General features: G+C 36.5%; 1 protein-coding gene across 1 annotated transcript; it reads left to right on the forward strand.

Annotated features, from left to right (window-relative positions):
* The first annotated feature begins 1,903 nt into the window (after positions 1 to 1,903).
* MRPL15 (mitochondrial ribosomal protein L15) lies at positions 1,904 to 15,183 on the forward strand. Its single transcript, XM_001379718.5, has 5 exons — positions 1,904 to 2,645; positions 3,734 to 3,888; positions 4,433 to 4,598; positions 9,640 to 9,763; positions 14,314 to 15,183. The coding sequence occupies exons 1-5, from the start codon at positions 2,532 to 2,534 to the stop codon at positions 14,649 to 14,651; spliced, it is 897 nt and encodes a 298-aa protein (XP_001379755.2). The 5' UTR covers positions 1,904 to 2,531; the 3' UTR covers positions 14,652 to 15,183.
* The last annotated feature ends 3,286 nt before the right edge of the window (positions 15,184 to 18,469 follow it).

Raw genomic sequence — 18,469 nt, forward strand, 5'->3', positions numbered from 1 at the left:
GAGGAGCTTGCTCTGAAGGAAGCTGAATTCCTTGGCGACCTTAAATTAATATATATCAGTCTTTTAAAGTGATTCCCTTGTAACATCTGGGAGAATCAAATTTTTAAAAATTTTAATTTATTATTTGTTTTTTACATTATTTTCTTTCTAAATTTTGAGTTGCGAATTCTCTCCCTTCCACTCTGCCCTACTCACTGAGAAAGCAAGCAATATATCAATTACTCCTGTAAAATAATGCAAAATACATTTCCATACTAGACATATTCCAAAAAAATATAAGAGAAATAAAGTGAGAAAATTATACTTCAATTTTCATTCAGAGTTCATCTATCTTCTCTCTGAAAGTGTTATAATTGATGATATAGGAGGGGGTATATTTGATGGGTAAATGATAACTAATAGATCAGGTAGTTATCTTCCTTTTGCCTACCCTCCTCCAGTTCCTCCCTCTTCTCTCCCAACCTCCCTCTTCTGCCTGTTCAGCTTCCCTCCCCTTTGTCTTCTTCTTCTGCTTTCTAAATTACTCAGGGGGAGTTTGTACTGTCTCAAATGAAAATACTTTCTATCTTCTTTTATCTTAAGTAAGGGGTTTATTGGGGAAGACAAGAAAAGGTAGAGAATGTAGGTAAGAGGGTTGGAGGTTTCCCTATTATCTACAGTGAGTCTTAGTTTGAAGGATATTGAGAGAAATGGCAATTCAGTCACTACCATGAAAACTGAGTAAGTCAGAGAGAGAGAGAGATGAACTATTGTCCTTCTTCTGCCTTCAAATCAGCCAGGCCACCTCCAACTTGATTATCCCAAGTCCCAGAGATAAACCCAGCTTCTTCCTTTAAAGTCACCACCATCAGCCAAGAAGCCCAGAAAATAAGTCAGCAATTGGCTCTTGCCTTCAACTGTTTCCCGGTTACATTCCAAATGGAATTTTCCTTTGATTGACAGCTGATCAACCTCCAGCCATTGCTTCTTGTCTTGCTGCATGCCTTATTATATATCTCTCTGGCTTTTACATGCTTTCCCAATTCCTCTTTCACAGTGGATAGTAGTTTTTCATCATGAGCCCCTTGGAACTGTCTTGGATCAATGTATTGATCAGAGTAGCCAAATTTTTCACAGTTGATCATCCTTCGAATATTGCTGTTACTATGCACAATGATTTCCCAATTCTCACTTCATTTTGCTTCAATTCCTATAGCTCTGGCTTTGGTTTTCTGAAATCACTCCCCTTGTCATTTCTTACAGCACAATAGTACTCCACAATCATATGCTACAATTTGTTCAGCTTTACATAGGATTGATGAACATCTCCTCAATTTTCATTTCTTAGGCACCAAAAAAATAGCTGCTATAAGTAATTTTGTAAATGTTTCTCCTTGTGGTATTACTGAATCTGAGTTTTATATTCCTTTAGGCATATTTCAAAGGGTTATAAAATGTGATACCCTCTGTTCCAGTAATACCCCTACTAAGTCTCTCTTTATCCCTCTCTATTATATATATTACATATATATTTCTTTTAGAAGTAGACTTTTAATATCTATGTAGAGAAAGACTTTTGGTTGCTATAAATAAAGTAAAAATGTCAGGCTCAATAAATTCAACTCAATTTAATATACATTCATTTAGCTTCTACTTTGTGCCAGTCAGACGTGCTAATAAGCATTGGGGATTAAAAAAAAAGAAAAGAAAGGGGGAGGGAGGACAGTTCCTGTCCTCAAGGAGCTTACAGCTGAACTGGGGAAGATAACATGAAAACAAATACATGCAAAGCAAGCTATATACAAGATAAATAAGAAATAATTAAAAGAGGGAAAGCATTGAAATTAAGAGAGGTAGGGGAAGTCTGCCAGCAAAATAAAGGATTTTAGCTGAGATTTAAAAGAAGCCAGGTCAGTAGTAAGCAAAGGAGAGAGAGCATTATAGGCTTTAAGGGCTGAGAAAATACCCGGAGCCTCTCTAGAGATGAAGGGTCTTATTCATTCAACAGCCAGGACGCTGGTGTCACTAGATCAAAGAGTATGTGTGTAAAGGGAGTAAAGTGTAAAAAGACTAGAAAGGTACGAGTGGGCTAGGTATAAGGGCTCTCAAAGCGAAACGGCATTTTGTATTTTTGGAGACAATGGAGTTGACTGAGTGAAAGGCTAACCAAATCGGACGGTGCTTTAGAAAAACGACTTTAGTAGCTTGAATGGAAAATTGACGGGAATGGGGTGAGACTTGAGACAGGAAGATAAAAGAGCAAGTGAAGGTAGCCTGTACTAGAGATCCCAGATCCCGGGGATTCTAAAGTCTTTCTCACCTCAGGGCGGGGTTCGAGACACCGCCCCTAAAAGGAAAAAAACTACATTCGTTCGAGACCACTCGGGGACGGAGTTTTAGGAGTCTTCAGGTTAGCCCCAAGACTCCAAGAAGTTTATTTTGCGACAGAGGAGGGGCCACGGCCGTAAAGCGGCAGGCTCCGCGTCGCCCACGTGGGACCTTAGCGCTTTCTTCGCTCGTCCTTGGAAGCCCTTGGCTGCGGGCTGGCATCCATGGCGGGCCTTGTTTTAGGTGCCGGCAGCGGATCCAAGGCTTTGGACCTTCTGCGCTCTCTGCCGCGCGTCAGCCTGGCCAACCTGAAACCCAATCCCGGCTCCAAGAAACTGGTAAACTGACAGCAGATGGGAAATTGAAACTATCTTTGCCCACCCCGCCACACTATTTCCGGGGTGGGGGAAGGGTAGAATTAGTATTGAAATTATTCCCCCATCCCTGACATCTGCTGCCCCTGCTCTTGCTGAGCTTCTTGTGTTAAGCATTACAAAGCCCCCCCTTCCTCCCCATGATGCTTTTGCAGTAGGTCTGCAATAGGCCCAGCAGCAGCAGGCTAGCAAAGATATTTGCTTTCATGTTTATACATGTTCATAATTGGTTCTAAAATGTAGCTTCTTTTCCATTACCTTTCTTGACCCAACACGTGCAATTAGTAATTTATTTTTATTCCGGACCTCTAATTTGAGGGTAAAAAAGGCAAAACAAACCGCTTTCTACCTGTGCAAATATGTTAGGCAGCCGCCACATTTTTTAGGTTTAGCTGCCTAGGGGCACCGAGAGATTATGTCTCTTAATAGGATGACAGTTCAGACTTGCTGACCCGCTCTTGGTCCACTCTGCATTTTCTTATGTTGGACTATCATGCTACGAAGAATTACATTACCTTGTTTCATTCAACTAAATACCCTCTGTTGTTTGACTTTCTACTTGATAACTGGCACAAAGTATCTGACAAAATAACAAGACTTGACTTATAAAGTAATAGTATTCTTAAATACTTTTTAAAAAACCAAAATATGATTGCAATAAAATTTATTACAAAACAGGATAATAGAAAATAATAGTCTTTATTTTAGTAGCATATTGAAGTGTATTTACTTTACTCTGACACGTTTGTTATTCGGTCTAAGAGCATGTTTGGTTTCTAGTTTCCTGTGCGTTTTCCCAACTGTCCTTTATCCTTGAACTTTGCTTTTGAACAGTACGAACTTAATAGCTTGATTAATAGAGAAATAGTAGAAATTTACCCAGTTTTCAGTGTTGGATTTTGTGTGGAGGAGGTAGTTGACAAAATGGAATAAAATGATTCAGATTTGCACCTTCTCTTCAATCTATAGCCTTAAGAAAATAAAAGTGATAAAATTATAGTGTTTTTTTTTTTTAGAAATTGTATATTAATAAATTGATTCTTGCTTTTTAGGAAAGACAAAGGAGAGGCCGGAGAAGAGGCAGAAAATGTGGCCGAGGTCATAAAGGAGAAAGGCAGAGAGGAACCAGACCTAGATTAGGGTTCGAGGGAGGTCAAACTCCATTTTATCTTCGTATCCCAAAGTATGGATTTAATGAAGGACATAGGTAAGGTTTTTTTTTAGCTTATTTAGATTGAAGTGACTACATCATGAATCAACATGATATAATTTAATAATTTTAATTTCCTTATTTAAAAACAATGGTAAACATGCTGCTGTTTCATAGGCTAATTTTTGTAGTATTCTAAGACCTTATTACTTTGATCTCCATTGATTCTTTATTTAGACAACATAACCAGACTGAAATTTTACCAAAATCTTTTCTTTATGTGTAAATTAACAGGATTTTTTTGCACATTAAATAAGCCATTTTTCTCTTAGCGAACTACTGCTATTTTATTACATTGCAGACATTTATAATGGAGCATTAGATGCTTAGTTTAAATGCCTAAATTAGGCAGTAAATTAAAAAAAAAAAGGTTATAGAACTTGGCAGTTGTTTGTTTGGGAGTGGGCACCATAAGGGAGAAATGTTTCCATTTAAAGTATTGCCTTAGATGGATGGGTAGGGGACTGGACTAAATAGTGTTACCTTCACCAACATTACTTTGACCCAGTTTTGAACCACTTGTTTTGTTTTGTTTTTTTAGCTTTAGAAGACAATACCATCCTTTGAGTCTCAATAGGCTACAGTACCTGATTGATTTAGGTCGAGTAGATCCTACTCAACCAATTGATTTAACCCAACTTGTAAATGGAAGAGGTGTGACAGTTCAGCCACTTAAAAGGGATTATGGTGTACAGCTGGTAGAAGAGGTACGTCTGATATGTATCTTTTTTCTGTGCTATAGAAATTTTCTTCAATTCCAACTTTACTAAGGGCCGAAATATTTACTCAGAGCCGAGAATACAAAGCCCTTCCTTAAAGGAGCATACATACATACCTATGAAATCATAATTGTGTCTCTTGATGGTTAATATTCTACAAATACTACTTTTTAATAGTAGATTAGGTAGAACCAGTGCTTTAATTGATTTCCTCAGTTTCTGGTGAGAGAATTCCTTTAACTAATGCAGATCTACAACCACACTACAGTTTCATCTTAGGGAATTGCTGGGGACCCAGAGAGTTTAAATAACTCCTTAGGATCACAGAGCTAGAATGTCAATTAGTCAACAAACATTTATTGAGAAATTCCCATATGCCAGGAAGTAAGCTAAGTGTTGGGGATAACTTAAGAAAGCCAGAAATCTGTCTCTACGTTCTAGGAGATCACATTCTATTTATATAAAAGATATATGCTCAGGAGAAAGCTCTAACACCTATCTCCCAGGGTTGGTGTGAAGATTAAAAGAGATAGAAATTGTAAAGAGTTTTTTAGCACAGTGCCTGGCACAGAGTTGTTGCTATAAAAATGTTAGCTATTGTTATTATTGGGGGGAGAGGGGAGCAGAAGAGGTGGGGGCATAAGTCTGGCAATATAAGAAGCAGAAATGAGAAAACATATAAACATATATTTCATTGAAAAGCAGAGGTAGAACTTGAACCCACATTTTCATTATAATGCCTTGCTGCCTTTACTCACAATACTATGCTATATAGTACTTTAAATATATGTGCATACACACAGAGCACACAAAATGTTATTATAAACCTAAGCAACTGCAAAAAAAACAAAACTAATGAACATTATTCTCAGAGTTGTAGTTCTTTTAAAAATCTAAAATACTAATTCACTTTAAATTGAAATCACCAAATACGATCTTTGTGTTTGTAAATATGATTATTTTAAGTCTTCTATCTTGGTTTCTTAAACATTTCTCTTGGTGGACATTTTAGTTTTTTCCTACTCTGAATGATGAAACTATAAACTTGTACAGTTTTTTTTTTCTTTAAAAAGGTTATTTCTTTTGAGATATAGTCCTCATGAAGGAATTTCTGGGTCAAAGAGTATCTGTAACTTTATAGTTCATAAGATATAACTTAGAGCTGGAAGGAATCTTAGAGAAGAGTAAACTGAGGCCCATAGAGGGTGAGACTTGTCCAGTGTGACACAGCTAGTATGATTTGAACCCAGTTCTTCCTCACTCCAAATAGAGCACTCTATCTGTGGCTTCATTTTATAGTACCACTAGCAGTATATAATTTTCCTGAGATTTCTCTCATCTTTGGCTTTTAACAGTTGTATTAAAAGGAAGCATTCTTCTCCACTAAAGTCTTACTTTGAAGCTCAATAGTGGTATGGAAGTGTTGGAGCTCTCCAGCACCCATGGAGCATATACCTGTGGAACATATCTCTGGTAGTTTGTATTAACCTGGGAAGTCTTTGAGTATATGACCAAACAACTGTGGGACTATTTGTCTTCACTCTAATAACTACACAGATAAGTTCAAAACATCTCTGTCTCCTGGAGATGAGTGTCCTAGGATCAAGGATGATGCCATGAGCGCTAAGGTGAAAAGAGATCATGACCTGGATATGGGGAGGTTCTATCCACATCTGTTGATGATAGGGCCTTTGATCTATAATGGTGCCATTAAATTGCAAGAAAAGTTATACTTTGGGGGGGGGGGAGCTTGTTTAATTGTCTGTTTGCTGGTGATGTGCTTCAAGTTTTGGGAGAAAGAAAAAAAGGAGTATTTGAGTTTAAATACTATATTGCACATGCAAGGAAAAATAATAAAAGATGTTTTAAAAAATCAAAAATACATAGCTTACAATTGGTGACACACTGTCTCAGCCAAGGAGAGGTAGAATACAAAGGTTTTTTCACCCCAAAAATGAGCTCAAATTCCTTTTTTTTTTTTAAACCCATACCTTCCATCTTGGAGTCAATACTGTGTATTGGATCCAAGGCAGAAGAGTGGTAAGGGCTAGGCAATTGAGTTAAGTGACTTGCCCAGGGTCACACAGCTGGGAAGTGGCTGAGGCCAGATTTGAACTTAGAACCTCCCATCTCTAGGCCTGACTCTCAATCCACTGAGCTACCCAGCTGCCCCCGATCCATTTCCTTTCTAATTTAACCATGATCCACAGTGTGAATGCAAATGATTTTTTTCCAAATAGTACAACAGGCAATGCACATTCAAAAAGAAAGAACTAACATTCTCAAAATTTACAATAAGCACATCAATTTATCTAAAGGTTACTAATACAAGTTTTGTCCAACTAGTTTATGGACTTTATAAGGTATTTTCCTAGGTCTAAGTATAGGACAGTATAAATAAAGACAGTGCAACAGAATATAAAACAATTTCCATATGCCAGGTTCATTTAACTAATGAATGGCAAGTAGTGTCCACTAGAGGGTACTGTGGATTCATTTTAATTAAAAGTATTTGGGGGTTCTTTTGAAAAAATGAGTTCCAGGAATGTTTAAGTATCAAAAAGAAAGCATCAGACAATAGGGAAGAAAAAACTATTTTAAATCTCAAGAGGAATAAGATTAATTTTCTTCCAATAATATGATAGCATCTTATTAATTCTAAAGACTTTCCCTCAAAGAGTTGTTTTAATATATTAGTTTGGGAATGATTAAACACTTATCTCTCTAATGTAATATCTATGGTATTCATTGCTAATTTATCATACTTAAGGATTTTCATAGTATAATCATAGCACAGTCCAAAGATTGCTTGATTTAGTGTCACAACCCAGGTTTGATCCATCTACCACTTAATATTTGTGTGATACTGGGCTAGACAATTATTTTTTGCTTTTGGTTTTCTCATCTGCAAAATGTTAGGACCCAGGCTAAGACTTACCAATGATGTTACTATTGAATTTGGAGTGGCATATTCCCCTTTTTCTTGAAGTGACCTATCATACTCTGGCTATTCATATTAGAATCTCCTTGTCATCTGGAATGACTGATTCTATATCTCCAACATTTGGCAAAAGGAAGAAAGGGTTACTTAGTTACCTCTTGATAAAGGATAGGTCAGGTTGAAATATGGGGAAATTGAAGTATCCCTAGGTGTAGATAAAGAATGAAAAGTAACAGTGGTAAGATGAAATAAGGGACTAAATAAGGTGAAACCTGCCCGTCCTCCCACCCATCTTTTATTTCTGTTGAGAATACCACCATATTTCTCATCACTCAGCTTAAAACTTTGGTTTCATCTTTAACTCTTTCTTCTCCTCATCTGAGCATTTGCCAAGTACTGTCTATTCTATTTCCACATTCTTTCTCCTGTGGAAAATCTCCCATCTTTCATCTCTTAAAGTTTCTTTATCATTACTATAGTTCAGACCCAGATCACTTCTCAGTTAGTCCACTATAATAGTCCTCTAATTTCTTTCCTTAATCCCAGTTCCTCCCCCTTTCTAGTCTGTCCTGGCACTAATGGTGGTCTAAGTGGTCCCTGGGGCTTGGCCCTGAGAGATGTGTGATCAACAATTTGGAAAGTAGGAAGATGTAGTGAGATCTGTTTTCTCTTTGATAGCCTGCTATAGAATTTGTCTCCAATACAACTATATCATCCTTTATCCTTCCAGCCCCTTCTTCTCTGTGTGAGCTCTGAGACTCCCCTCCTTCCTTCCTAGGAGCCAGACTTTTAGGGCAGTCAGAATCTAACCCCAAACAGGGGTTCAACAGCAGTAACTTCAGTAGCTTTGGAGGCACCATTAAGAAAATTCTCTTCCCAATGTATACTGATCTCTGGCTCCTAAACCCACCCTTATTCCAAACTTATCTATTACATTTGATAAAATAAACACTTCTAGTTGTTCAAGTTTACAACATTGATTTCATCCTTAACTTGTCAGTTTCCCTCACTGCACGTATCCTTTCAGCTGCCAAACCTCATAATTCCATATCTCTCGAATCTGTCTGCTCATTTCCCTAGTTCAAACCCTTATCACCTCTGGCCTGGACTGTTGTAATTGATATCCTATCTCAAGTGTCTCCTCATTTCTAATCCATCTTCTGAATACCTGCCAGAGTGATTTTCCTAAAGAGATTTGACTATGGCATTCCCCTACTCAAACTCCAGGTGATACCTGTTGACTCCATTTATAATGTTTCTTTTTGTAAGCATTCTAATGTACAGAGTAACATGCAAATAATTTATAAGCAAGTAAATATGTATATATATTTTATATGTAAATATATGTTGAAAGTATGTACTTAACATAAGTTTTACTGATAGAATCCTTGAAAGTAATTCAAAATAATCATCAGGAGTAGATCTGACCATTTTTCACATACTCTATTCAAAAACTTTCAGTGACTCTTCATTTCCCATAGAATAAAATATAAAATCTCCCTTTTAAGAGGTAATATGGAATAGTGGATGGAATGCTGAAATGGTAGTCAGGAAGACCTAGGTTTAAATCTCACCTCTAAATATTGACTTGGACAGTCACAGCCTATCCAGTACTATTTAGGTTTCTGCCTTTGATGAGTTTTTTCCACTCAAATAAGTCACCTTACTCTGTTCTGTTTCCTAAAGCTTCTATTCTCTCCCATTCTTCCATGAACTCTGCATTCCTAGCTCTTCAATCTTATCCTGCTTCCTTCTACCCCACTTTCATACCCCATAGGAAATATTTCCTTCTAATTTTGATCTTTTGAGATCCTTCTCCATTCATCCAGGATTCTTCATAAATGCCTTTCTTCATTTGTAACCAGTGTATAAAGCAGGTATTTAATCAATATTGAATGAATAGATTTACAGGAAAGTCATTTTCAATTTTCTGGAATGAGAATTGCTAGTTTTATTTTCCTCTTTAAAATTGTAGAGCTTTTAAAAATAAATTACACTTAAGCAGAAAAAAAAATCATGCTATAGTCAATTCTAATTCCCACCCCACAGTTCTAAATATTTTCTGATTATTTGTGGTAATCCCAACAGGGTGCTGATACCTTTAAGGCTAAAATTAATATTGAAGTACAAATGGCCTCAGAACTAGCCATAGCTGCAATTGAAAGAAATGGAGGTGTTATAACTACAGCATTTTATGATCCAAGAAGCCTGGGTAAGTTTTATCTGTCATTTTCCTACTCTTTACAATAGTTGAATATCAGAGGTGCTCGGTGCTATATCATGTCTCTTTAAATCCTAAACAAAAGAAACTGCTACTTGTTTTCTTGGATATGTAATATGGGAACAACAACTATCTTTTGCTTGTTTTTTTGGTAAGCATTATTGAAATTATATTGCTACAAATCAAAGTATGCAGCCAGCATTACAAAAAAGGATTAGTTCCCCCAAGACTACATGAATCTGAGAAAAGAGGAATGTTCTTAGGTACCAAGAATTGTATTTGAAATGTTGTAAAATTTAATATGATTTTCATCTGTTAAATAGGTGATTTCACATTGAATATGGTACTACAGCTTTTATTTTAATTTTTTTAAACCTTTACTGGAAAGGGCTAGGCAATTGGGGTTTAAGTGACTTGCCTAGGGTCACATAGCTAGGAAGTGTTTGAGGCCAAATTTGAACCCAGATCTTCTGGTCTCTAGGCCTGGTGCTCTGTTCTTGCTGAGGCAGCCTTCCCCTTCATTTTCACTCTATCTACTCTGCTGCCTAGCTGCCTCTATTGTCGCTTTTAAATGGAAATTGCTAGAAGGCTTAGTAAGATGAGCATACTTTTGTCACATGTCCATATTGCCCAGCATTAAAGACTATTATAGATACATACAACTAACAAATAAGAGGAGTTTGAGTCAAACTACTATGATTTTATTTGTTATAATTAAAAACTTAATATTTATGTATAACTGTAACATAATTGTGGAATATGAGTTTCTGACTTTTTCGTAATACAGTCAAGTTCTCAAGCAACTTAGTATACATCATCTTTTATACAGTTTTATGAAAACCAGTAATTCCCTATGATTTGGGAGTAGAAAAGCCTTTGAGTCTAACACTCTCCCTCTTCCCCCATGAATTGCTGATTTATTGCTATTACCACATCAAGATTGGGGTTTGTCTAACACACAGATACTTTTGCCAAAAACCTATGGAAGTGTTCTAGTTTGCAGGTCCCTTAGCAAGTGGCAGATGTGTGCACTGGGAGCAGTTCTTTGGGCCACTTTTGATCTGGATTCCAGTTATTCTCTTCTTTACTATTGAATAAATTAATTCTCTGTACTTTTAATTACATTTTATTCTTCCCCACAAGGGAAGATACTTTATAATTGCAAGTTGATGGTTTTCCACAAAGTTTTAAGAAGTTGAACTGTGCATTTGAGATGTATTTATTTTTCTGACTATGTTTATGGAAGACTATATTTACTCTTTGAACATTTGGTGATAGTAGAGTAGTATAAGATCAGGACTAGGACTCTTGTAGGAATATAAGCCCTGGGAAAGGATTCTGGTAGCAAGGAATTGTGGGAGTCTAAAACTGAAAAAATTACTAAACTACTTCCTTCTTGGATTTTATCTGAGCTGGGAGTGGGTTTTGTCTCTGCCTACAATTCCACGCTAAAGGAGGAGTTTTGTTCTAAGAGATTTTCCCTGGACAGTCAGGATTCTCGAGGGTTTACTTGGAGAAACTAATTTCCCTGAGTCCAGTCATCATCTGGCAGTGGTCCATCTACCAGGATTCCTATTGGCTAAGGTAATTCAAAGCTTTCCACCTATAACTTTGAGTTACTTAATACAGCAACCAAACACAGGTTTTTCCTTTTCTTTCTTTCTTAATTACTGGTGGAAAGATTAGGGTTAAGTCAAATAGCCTGGGAAAGGGTTTTAGATAGCACAGGGAGGTGTAGGTAAGGCCTAAAGAAGAACAGAAGGCTCTCCTTAAGCAGGAGACTTAGGAACTGGGTGGAGGTAGCTTGAAGAGTATTAGGGTCATATCTAACAGTTCCTCTTATCCCTTTTTGTTAAAATAAACATGTTAAAACATCTTACATACCTCTAGGATACTTCCACATTACACTATGATGTCACTGGTATAAGGAATATAGGTAAATTCCCTCTACCAGTGCAGGTTGGTACTTTCTTCATACCTCATAACTTTAGAAGTTGCCTAGAGCACTGAAAAGTTAAATGATTTGACAGAAGTAGTATGTGTGAGAGACTGTTCTTAAACCTAAGGCTTCCTGGCTCTGATTCTCCCTACCAAGCCATGCTGTCTCTGTAAGCAACATACTCTGTTATTTCATCATTTTTTTCTTGGCATGACCCACAACTGAGTTTTCCAAATAACTGGAGATTTTCCAAATAATAAAAGCTAAAAATGAGAAACTGCAAAGTGTTGTAATACATTTTTACTTGGCATGAGTTGCTGAGGCCCAGAGAAGTTATGCCCTTGCTGAAGATCATACAATATGTTAATGGTAGGGTGAGGTGGAGCTAGAACCCACTGTCTGGGCTTGAAGTTTATTGTTCTTTTCACTAGACCATAGTAGCTTTCTATGATGTTCATTTGAAGTATGTTTTAATGGAACTCTTTGCAAAATATTTTGCTGACTGCTCTGCTTTCTGCCTGCTTAAGCAATTTCTTAAGCGATATCCTGGATGTAACTTTTTCTATGAACATTAATTATGGTAGGACTATTTCTTCATAGTTCAATTCAAATGAATAAGCATTAGTGAATATCTTCATCATAGCAAAAGTGGTAGGGCCTGGGGATACAAAGACAAAATGGAGCAATTTTTGCCCTCAAATAGCTTATATTCTACTGTGGGGGAATAGATAAAGTAATAAAATATATTCAGTGTAATTTCAGGGAAAAGGCAAAACTGTTATAGAATTAGAAAAGGCCCAAAATAGGAAGTATCTTTTTTGATCTGAACCTCGAAGGAAGCTAGATAGTCCAATCCCTGTGCTTGATTTTTATAGTTGTCTTCTGCCTGGGCATCAAATTTGCCTTTTCAAGTCAGCTTGTTTTAAGTTGAAAATCCTTTAAGTCCCCACAATTATTCCATTTAGGTTTCTAAACTAGAGATTACTGAGGAGATTAAGGCTTTTGTATAGTTACTCTTTCACAATAAACCTGAAGTTCTTCCAGATCTCTTACTTCTTTATTACTGTATTTTATTACCCCAGACTTTTCAGGGTATAACTGAAGTCATATATCATTTTCAGTTCTGCTTCTTTTTATTGCCTTAGTGAATTTGAACAAATCACTTAATGTCTCTTGGCCTCATTTTCTTTACCTAAAAGGTAAAGGGATTGTACCTATTAACATTAGAAGTACATTACAGTTTTGATTCTCTGGTCTTGGTACTTGGTTATTGATGACTGAACGAAGCTCAAGTCATATAAAAAAAGAAAGAAATATAAAATCTTTGTAACAAATATAGATTTCCATGTTGGACATGTCCAAAGATGTATTTCTCATTCTGTATATTGAGTCTATCTTTTATCTGTCAGGAAAAAAAACAAAACCAAAACAAACAAAAAAAATCCTTTTTCATTTGCTCCATAGTGTACATTTAAATATTTATGTTTAGTGTTGGTCTTTAGAAGGTCGATTACCTAGCTCTGTTTGTTTACTTTGGGGTACATATTAAACAGAAGTATTGTGTAAGGATTGAGGTACACACATTCCAAACAATACCTGCTCAATCTCAGTTTTCCTTTCCACAATTGTTAATGTTAAATTTATTCCTAATTTCCTTTGCATTGAAATAGGTGGATAGTCTGGATAGATGGTTCTCTCTTAATGGTAAGATACCAAGATTTGGTTAATTCCTTGGTAACCCACTGAGAAGGGCCTTGTGAGCCTCCTCACAGGGCCAGTGTACTTCATATACCTCAGACAGATGTAAAAAAACTATTTTAACCAGGGTAATCTGGAGGGGAGAATTAGGGAATAGGATACCCTGATCTAAGAATTTTAGCTAATCCTCCCACCTAATAAGACCCCTGCATAGGAATGCCTTCTGGTCTTCTGGCTGCCTAATTTCCTACTCTAGCAGTCTAAAATTGCCCCAACTATCTGACTACCTGACACTATAATCCTCCCAGATAAATTTAGGCAAGGTATATAATTCTTCAAAGTAGTTTGGGTTGATCCTTATCTCCGGGAACAACCCTGGCCTGTTAGGCCTAAGATGGCTGTAGGCCTTCCCATGACAAATAGGTTCATTGGCTCTCTGGACACAGATCTTTAGAACAGCTAGAAACACTCTATCAGTGGGTTGGAAACACAAGTGGATCACAAAGTAGGCAGGATTTATCCAAATAGGAACTCCAGAGCTGGTAGCTTTGGCTTCAAGGAATAGGAAACCAAACTTCTCCTAGGCTCACACAGATCCAGCACAAGAGGAAGTATCAGCTTCAGGCTCTCCCAGGAACAAGAAGTCCAAAAATTCCTTAGCAGCTCTCTATGCCCACTTTTACCTGTTCCCTTACATTCCAGAATTCCATCTCTCCAATTCCACAACATGTGGTAAGGTTCAGCACACTGATCTCTATGCAAACTCTTCTCTGTTTCCTGTTTGCAACCCATTTCTGTCTTCCCCCATAACAGCATCGAAAGGTCAATTAAAGAAAATTTGTAGCTTATAAAAGAAGCTAGTGATTTACATGACTAATGTTTTTATCTCCATTTTTAAAAATAGAGATTCTCTGCAAACCTGTTCCGTTTTTCCTTCGTGGACAACCTATTCCCAAGCGAATGCTTCCACCTGAAGAATTGGTGCCATATTATACTGACGCCAGGAACCGTGGCTACCTGGCAGATCCAGCCCAGTTTCCTGAAGCAAGACTTGAACTAGCCAAGAAATATGGTTACATTTTACCTGATATCACTAAGGATGAACTCTTCAAAATGCTGAGTACTCGAAAGGACCCAAGGCAGATTTTCTTTGGTCTTGCTCCAGGCTGGGTAGTAAATATGGCTGAAAAGAAAATCCTGAAGCCCACAGATGAAAACCTCCTTAAATATTATAGCTCATGAATTCTAAAGAGAAAAAAAGAAGTCTCAAGAATACTGAGAAAATGAGCCTAGGATGCTCACAGTTTCTTGTTTCATTTTCCCGCTGTACTATAGACTCAAAATGTATGGGGCTGACTTTTGGATAATGTATTTTCTCTTTCTTATTTTTTTTTTAGGTAAAATCAAAATAAAATATGAGAAACCAAATTAAATAAAACTTATGTCTATGACATGATGAAACATGTACAAATTCCCTTTGGAGATCAGACATGTGTCCTGAATGCTTTTAAACAGTCAGAAGGAATTATTTAGTCTGAAATTTTTCTGCATGTCTCATTTTGTCATTTTCACCACTGCATATCATGAAGTGTATTTCTGTCAAGCGTCATTGACTCATAGCCTGATTTAGCAGGGTTTAAGCAATTGGAGGGGGAATAAGCCTCTGTTAGCGTCTGAGATGAATTTCAAACTATAATGACTGTAGGTCAAAATGTGAGTATTTAGAAAAATTCAGATCATTTTACTTTGTTAATAAACATTAGTGGGCACAGTACTTCTGGAAATGTTTTTAATGAATTATTTCTTATTGATCTTATACGTTTTCACTGCTGATTATAGCAAAAATGCTGTGACAGACCAAACACACACAAAATGGGGAGACAGAGCAGAATTGTTGAATTTTTTCATTCAGTATACTGTCCATTCTCTAAAACGATCTCATTCTTAAGTTGTAAACTATGTACTCATCTGGTGAATTTTTTTCTATTACAAGGAGTACTTTGTCAGTGTTAGCTTGTAATTTTAGAAAAGCTAAAATAAGATTATGCTGAATGCCTTACCTCAAAGAGAATGGAAACTTTGGAAAAGTTTCATTTTTGGAGTATTTATAGTTTCCTTATTTTTATTAAATGCCTTCTGTATCTATTTTTCACATCTGGCAGGCCCTTTAAAAAATTTTATACTAGTAATTTTAAGCCAGTTACATGCTTGAACTCTATAAACTAGGGCATCACTTTAAAAGTATTGACTTTAAGAAGAAAACATAATTGGTTTTAAATTATTTTCACAGCAATTAACTTCCCCATTGCATCTTGTTATATGTCCTGGTTCTTTTAGAAAGTATAAAACCTCAAATTGCAAGAGGTACCTTTTAGTTTTTTATAAAGTAGACTACTTACTGCATCCAATTTTGGTTATTTACTACCTTCCCTTATTTTTGCTGTAATGGGTTTCTCTTTTATGAATCAATTGACAATTGTATTTTCTGCAGGTTGGTACTTGGGTACTGCTCCAACAGGAAAAGTTTTTAGAAGGAAGTTAGTCACCTAAATGAAGACCAAAACAAAAGTGTTTTTACCATGTACAATCTTAGAATGTATCCTATTTGAGATAGAATGACCATGTTATTCTGAGTAATAGTGATTTAAAAAAAATCATAACCAAATGGATGGGCATACTTTGTTGTGGTCACCTTAAGGGGCCTACAGGTGAAAGGGAAACATGAATAGAATGACAACTCAAAAGAATGAAAACAGGAAACAGATGTCTGATAATGTCTGGTGATGGGAGAGCACTTATTCACTGATTGTGGGTTTAGTCACCAGACAGCTGTATCCTGGTCTTAATGTTATACTGCAGATATCACCAAGCCAAAACAGCCACGTTCCACAAAATCCGGCCATTCTCTTTTACAAAGGTAATCCTTAGATCGCTGTACCTCACTGGGACACTAGCATACTTGAGTTACCAGGAGTTGGTTTGTTTCCCAAGGTTTTCCGCCCCCTCATTTACAGGTGCAACATTACTATAGTATTCTGTCTATGAGCAGAAAGGATAATAGGGAGACATAAAGGATTTCCTGTTGGCTAATTTATCTTATTAGTCATGCTAGTGCCCTAGCAAACTTAAGAATCAAAGCACAAGGAAGTTATTTGCAAACTTTCTTCATTCTGGAGTCATATTCGAAAGTCACTGCCTTCTCCACAGGATTTTTGTAATGCAAATAGGCTGGCCGTATCTGTGACCAGAAGTATTAGTGTTAAGAATGCTCCAGTGTGTGTGTGTGTGGGGGGGGGGTTTAAGACTCCTAAGAGAAATAATTACTTTGGATTTCCTGTTGTTAGGTTATACAAATGTTACTATGCATTCTATAGAAAATGGAATGCCCCTGCCATAACAGGAAAAATACTTGTCAGATAACAACAGGGTAAAGCAACTTAATTTCTGCCAGAATGTTGTCAGAGAAGATTTTGTTTTCCATTGGTGTCAGTTATTATTGAAAAGCTCAGGAAAGCTGTTTTTGAGCGACATCCTGAATTGTTCATTTCAATTTTTTAATAGCCAGCATTCAGATTGTGAAATGATGTTAAGATCTCCTGAGGTTTTGAAGGAAATATATTTTGAAATTTGTTGTTTTCCAACAGGACTTGCTAAGTATTATGGAGGCAACATGGGAGAAAAGTATCACACTAGAAATCAAGTTTGATTTAACTTAGGATTTTGCAGCTTTTTCTGCATTTCATTTGTCTAATAGTAGAACACCAACCCTGAAAGTCTTTAAGGTTTGAGAATCAATTCAGTTAGGTCCGAAAGCATGGGTAAATGCAATTTCTTAAAAATGAGATATATAAATGCAGAGCATTGTTAAGAAAAATATACATAGTATCTAAATGTGAACCTTGGAATTGGCTTCAATTTTAAGAACTGAAAAGCTTTTTCATCTCTATGGATACAAATTTAATATAATGTGAACTAATTTCATGCTTCACAGTAGTTCTCTGCAATGCATTTCAATCTTAAAAATATTTATTGACTACTTATATTCAAGACACAAGACACCACCAGGGGCTACACTATAAAGATAAAAGGTGATGGTCTTTGTTTTCCAAATTTCATTCTAACCAAGATAGAAGATAAAAGATGTAAACAAATATGTCTGGATGTAATAAGTTAGAAAGTGAGATCCAGATATAGTACTTCAAGAAAATTTAGGGATTTGAACACTTGCAGTAGGTGGAAGAGAAGGTAGGTTTTGTGAAGTGGATGACACCTGGGTTGAACCTTGAAGGAATTCATTAGGCAGGGATGAATTTCTGAGTATCATCTTGGAGTACCCAATAGTTTCCTATTCTACCAAGACATCAGAAACTTCCTGAAGAGAGCCTTGCAACTCCACTCTTCATAATTTCTCAGCATCATTGTTCCTTCTAGATTCCTTCTCAATGATCACAGAAGACCTGCCCTCTAATCACTAGGATTAATTACCTTCACCCTTGATTCCATTCTCTCCACTCATTCCTAGATCTGACCTGAACAGTTATTCCCTTTCATGTATTTTTTAGTTGTTCTCTTCTCCTGGTTCTTTTTCATCCATTAAAAAATACACACCAATCTCCTTGACCTTTTGACCATCTCCAGCTTCCAATCCATTTCTTTCCATTCATTGCCAAGCTTTTTTTTTTTTAAGTTGATGGCTCAGTTTACAGAACGCTGGAGGAATTAAAAAAAGGAATCTCAGAAGAGGACTTTGTGTGGACAATTCTAACTCCCTAAATAAGAATCCTTTCTACAACATACCTGATGACTGGTCATCCAAACCTGAACTCTAGCAATTGGAAACCTACTTCCTCTGAAACCAGCTCATTCCATTTTGGGATAACAAATTCTTAGGATTTTTTCCATTCTTTAAACTAAATGTTCATCCTTTCAATTTCTACCTATTGCTCTTCTTCATGAAAATAAAAGTTAAATAGAAATTAAAATAATTTCATAGTTCTGCCTTCCAGAACCCAGGAAGATAAATACCCCCCTTTCGTGTGTCAGCCTTTCAAATACTTCAA

Source organism: Monodelphis domestica, chromosome 3, assembly GCF_027887165.1.
Source record: "Monodelphis domestica isolate mMonDom1 chromosome 3, mMonDom1.pri, whole genome shotgun sequence".
Classification (NCBI taxonomy): domain Eukaryota; kingdom Metazoa; phylum Chordata; class Mammalia; order Didelphimorphia; family Didelphidae; genus Monodelphis; species Monodelphis domestica.

Bases quoted from the DNA above. Each gene is read 5' to 3' on its own strand.
- MRPL15 (XM_001379718.5), top strand. From the start codon at position 2,532: ATGGCGGGCCTTGTTTTAGGTGCCGGCAGCGGATCCAAGGCTTTGGAC. The intron at 3,889-4,432 runs GTAAGGTTTTTT...TTGTTTTTTTAG, and splicing joins GGATTTAATGAAGGACATAG to CTTTAGAAGACAATACCATC. The intron at 4,599-9,639 runs GTACGTCTGATA...TAATCCCAACAG, and splicing joins GTGTACAGCTGGTAGAAGAG to GGTGCTGATACCTTTAAGGC.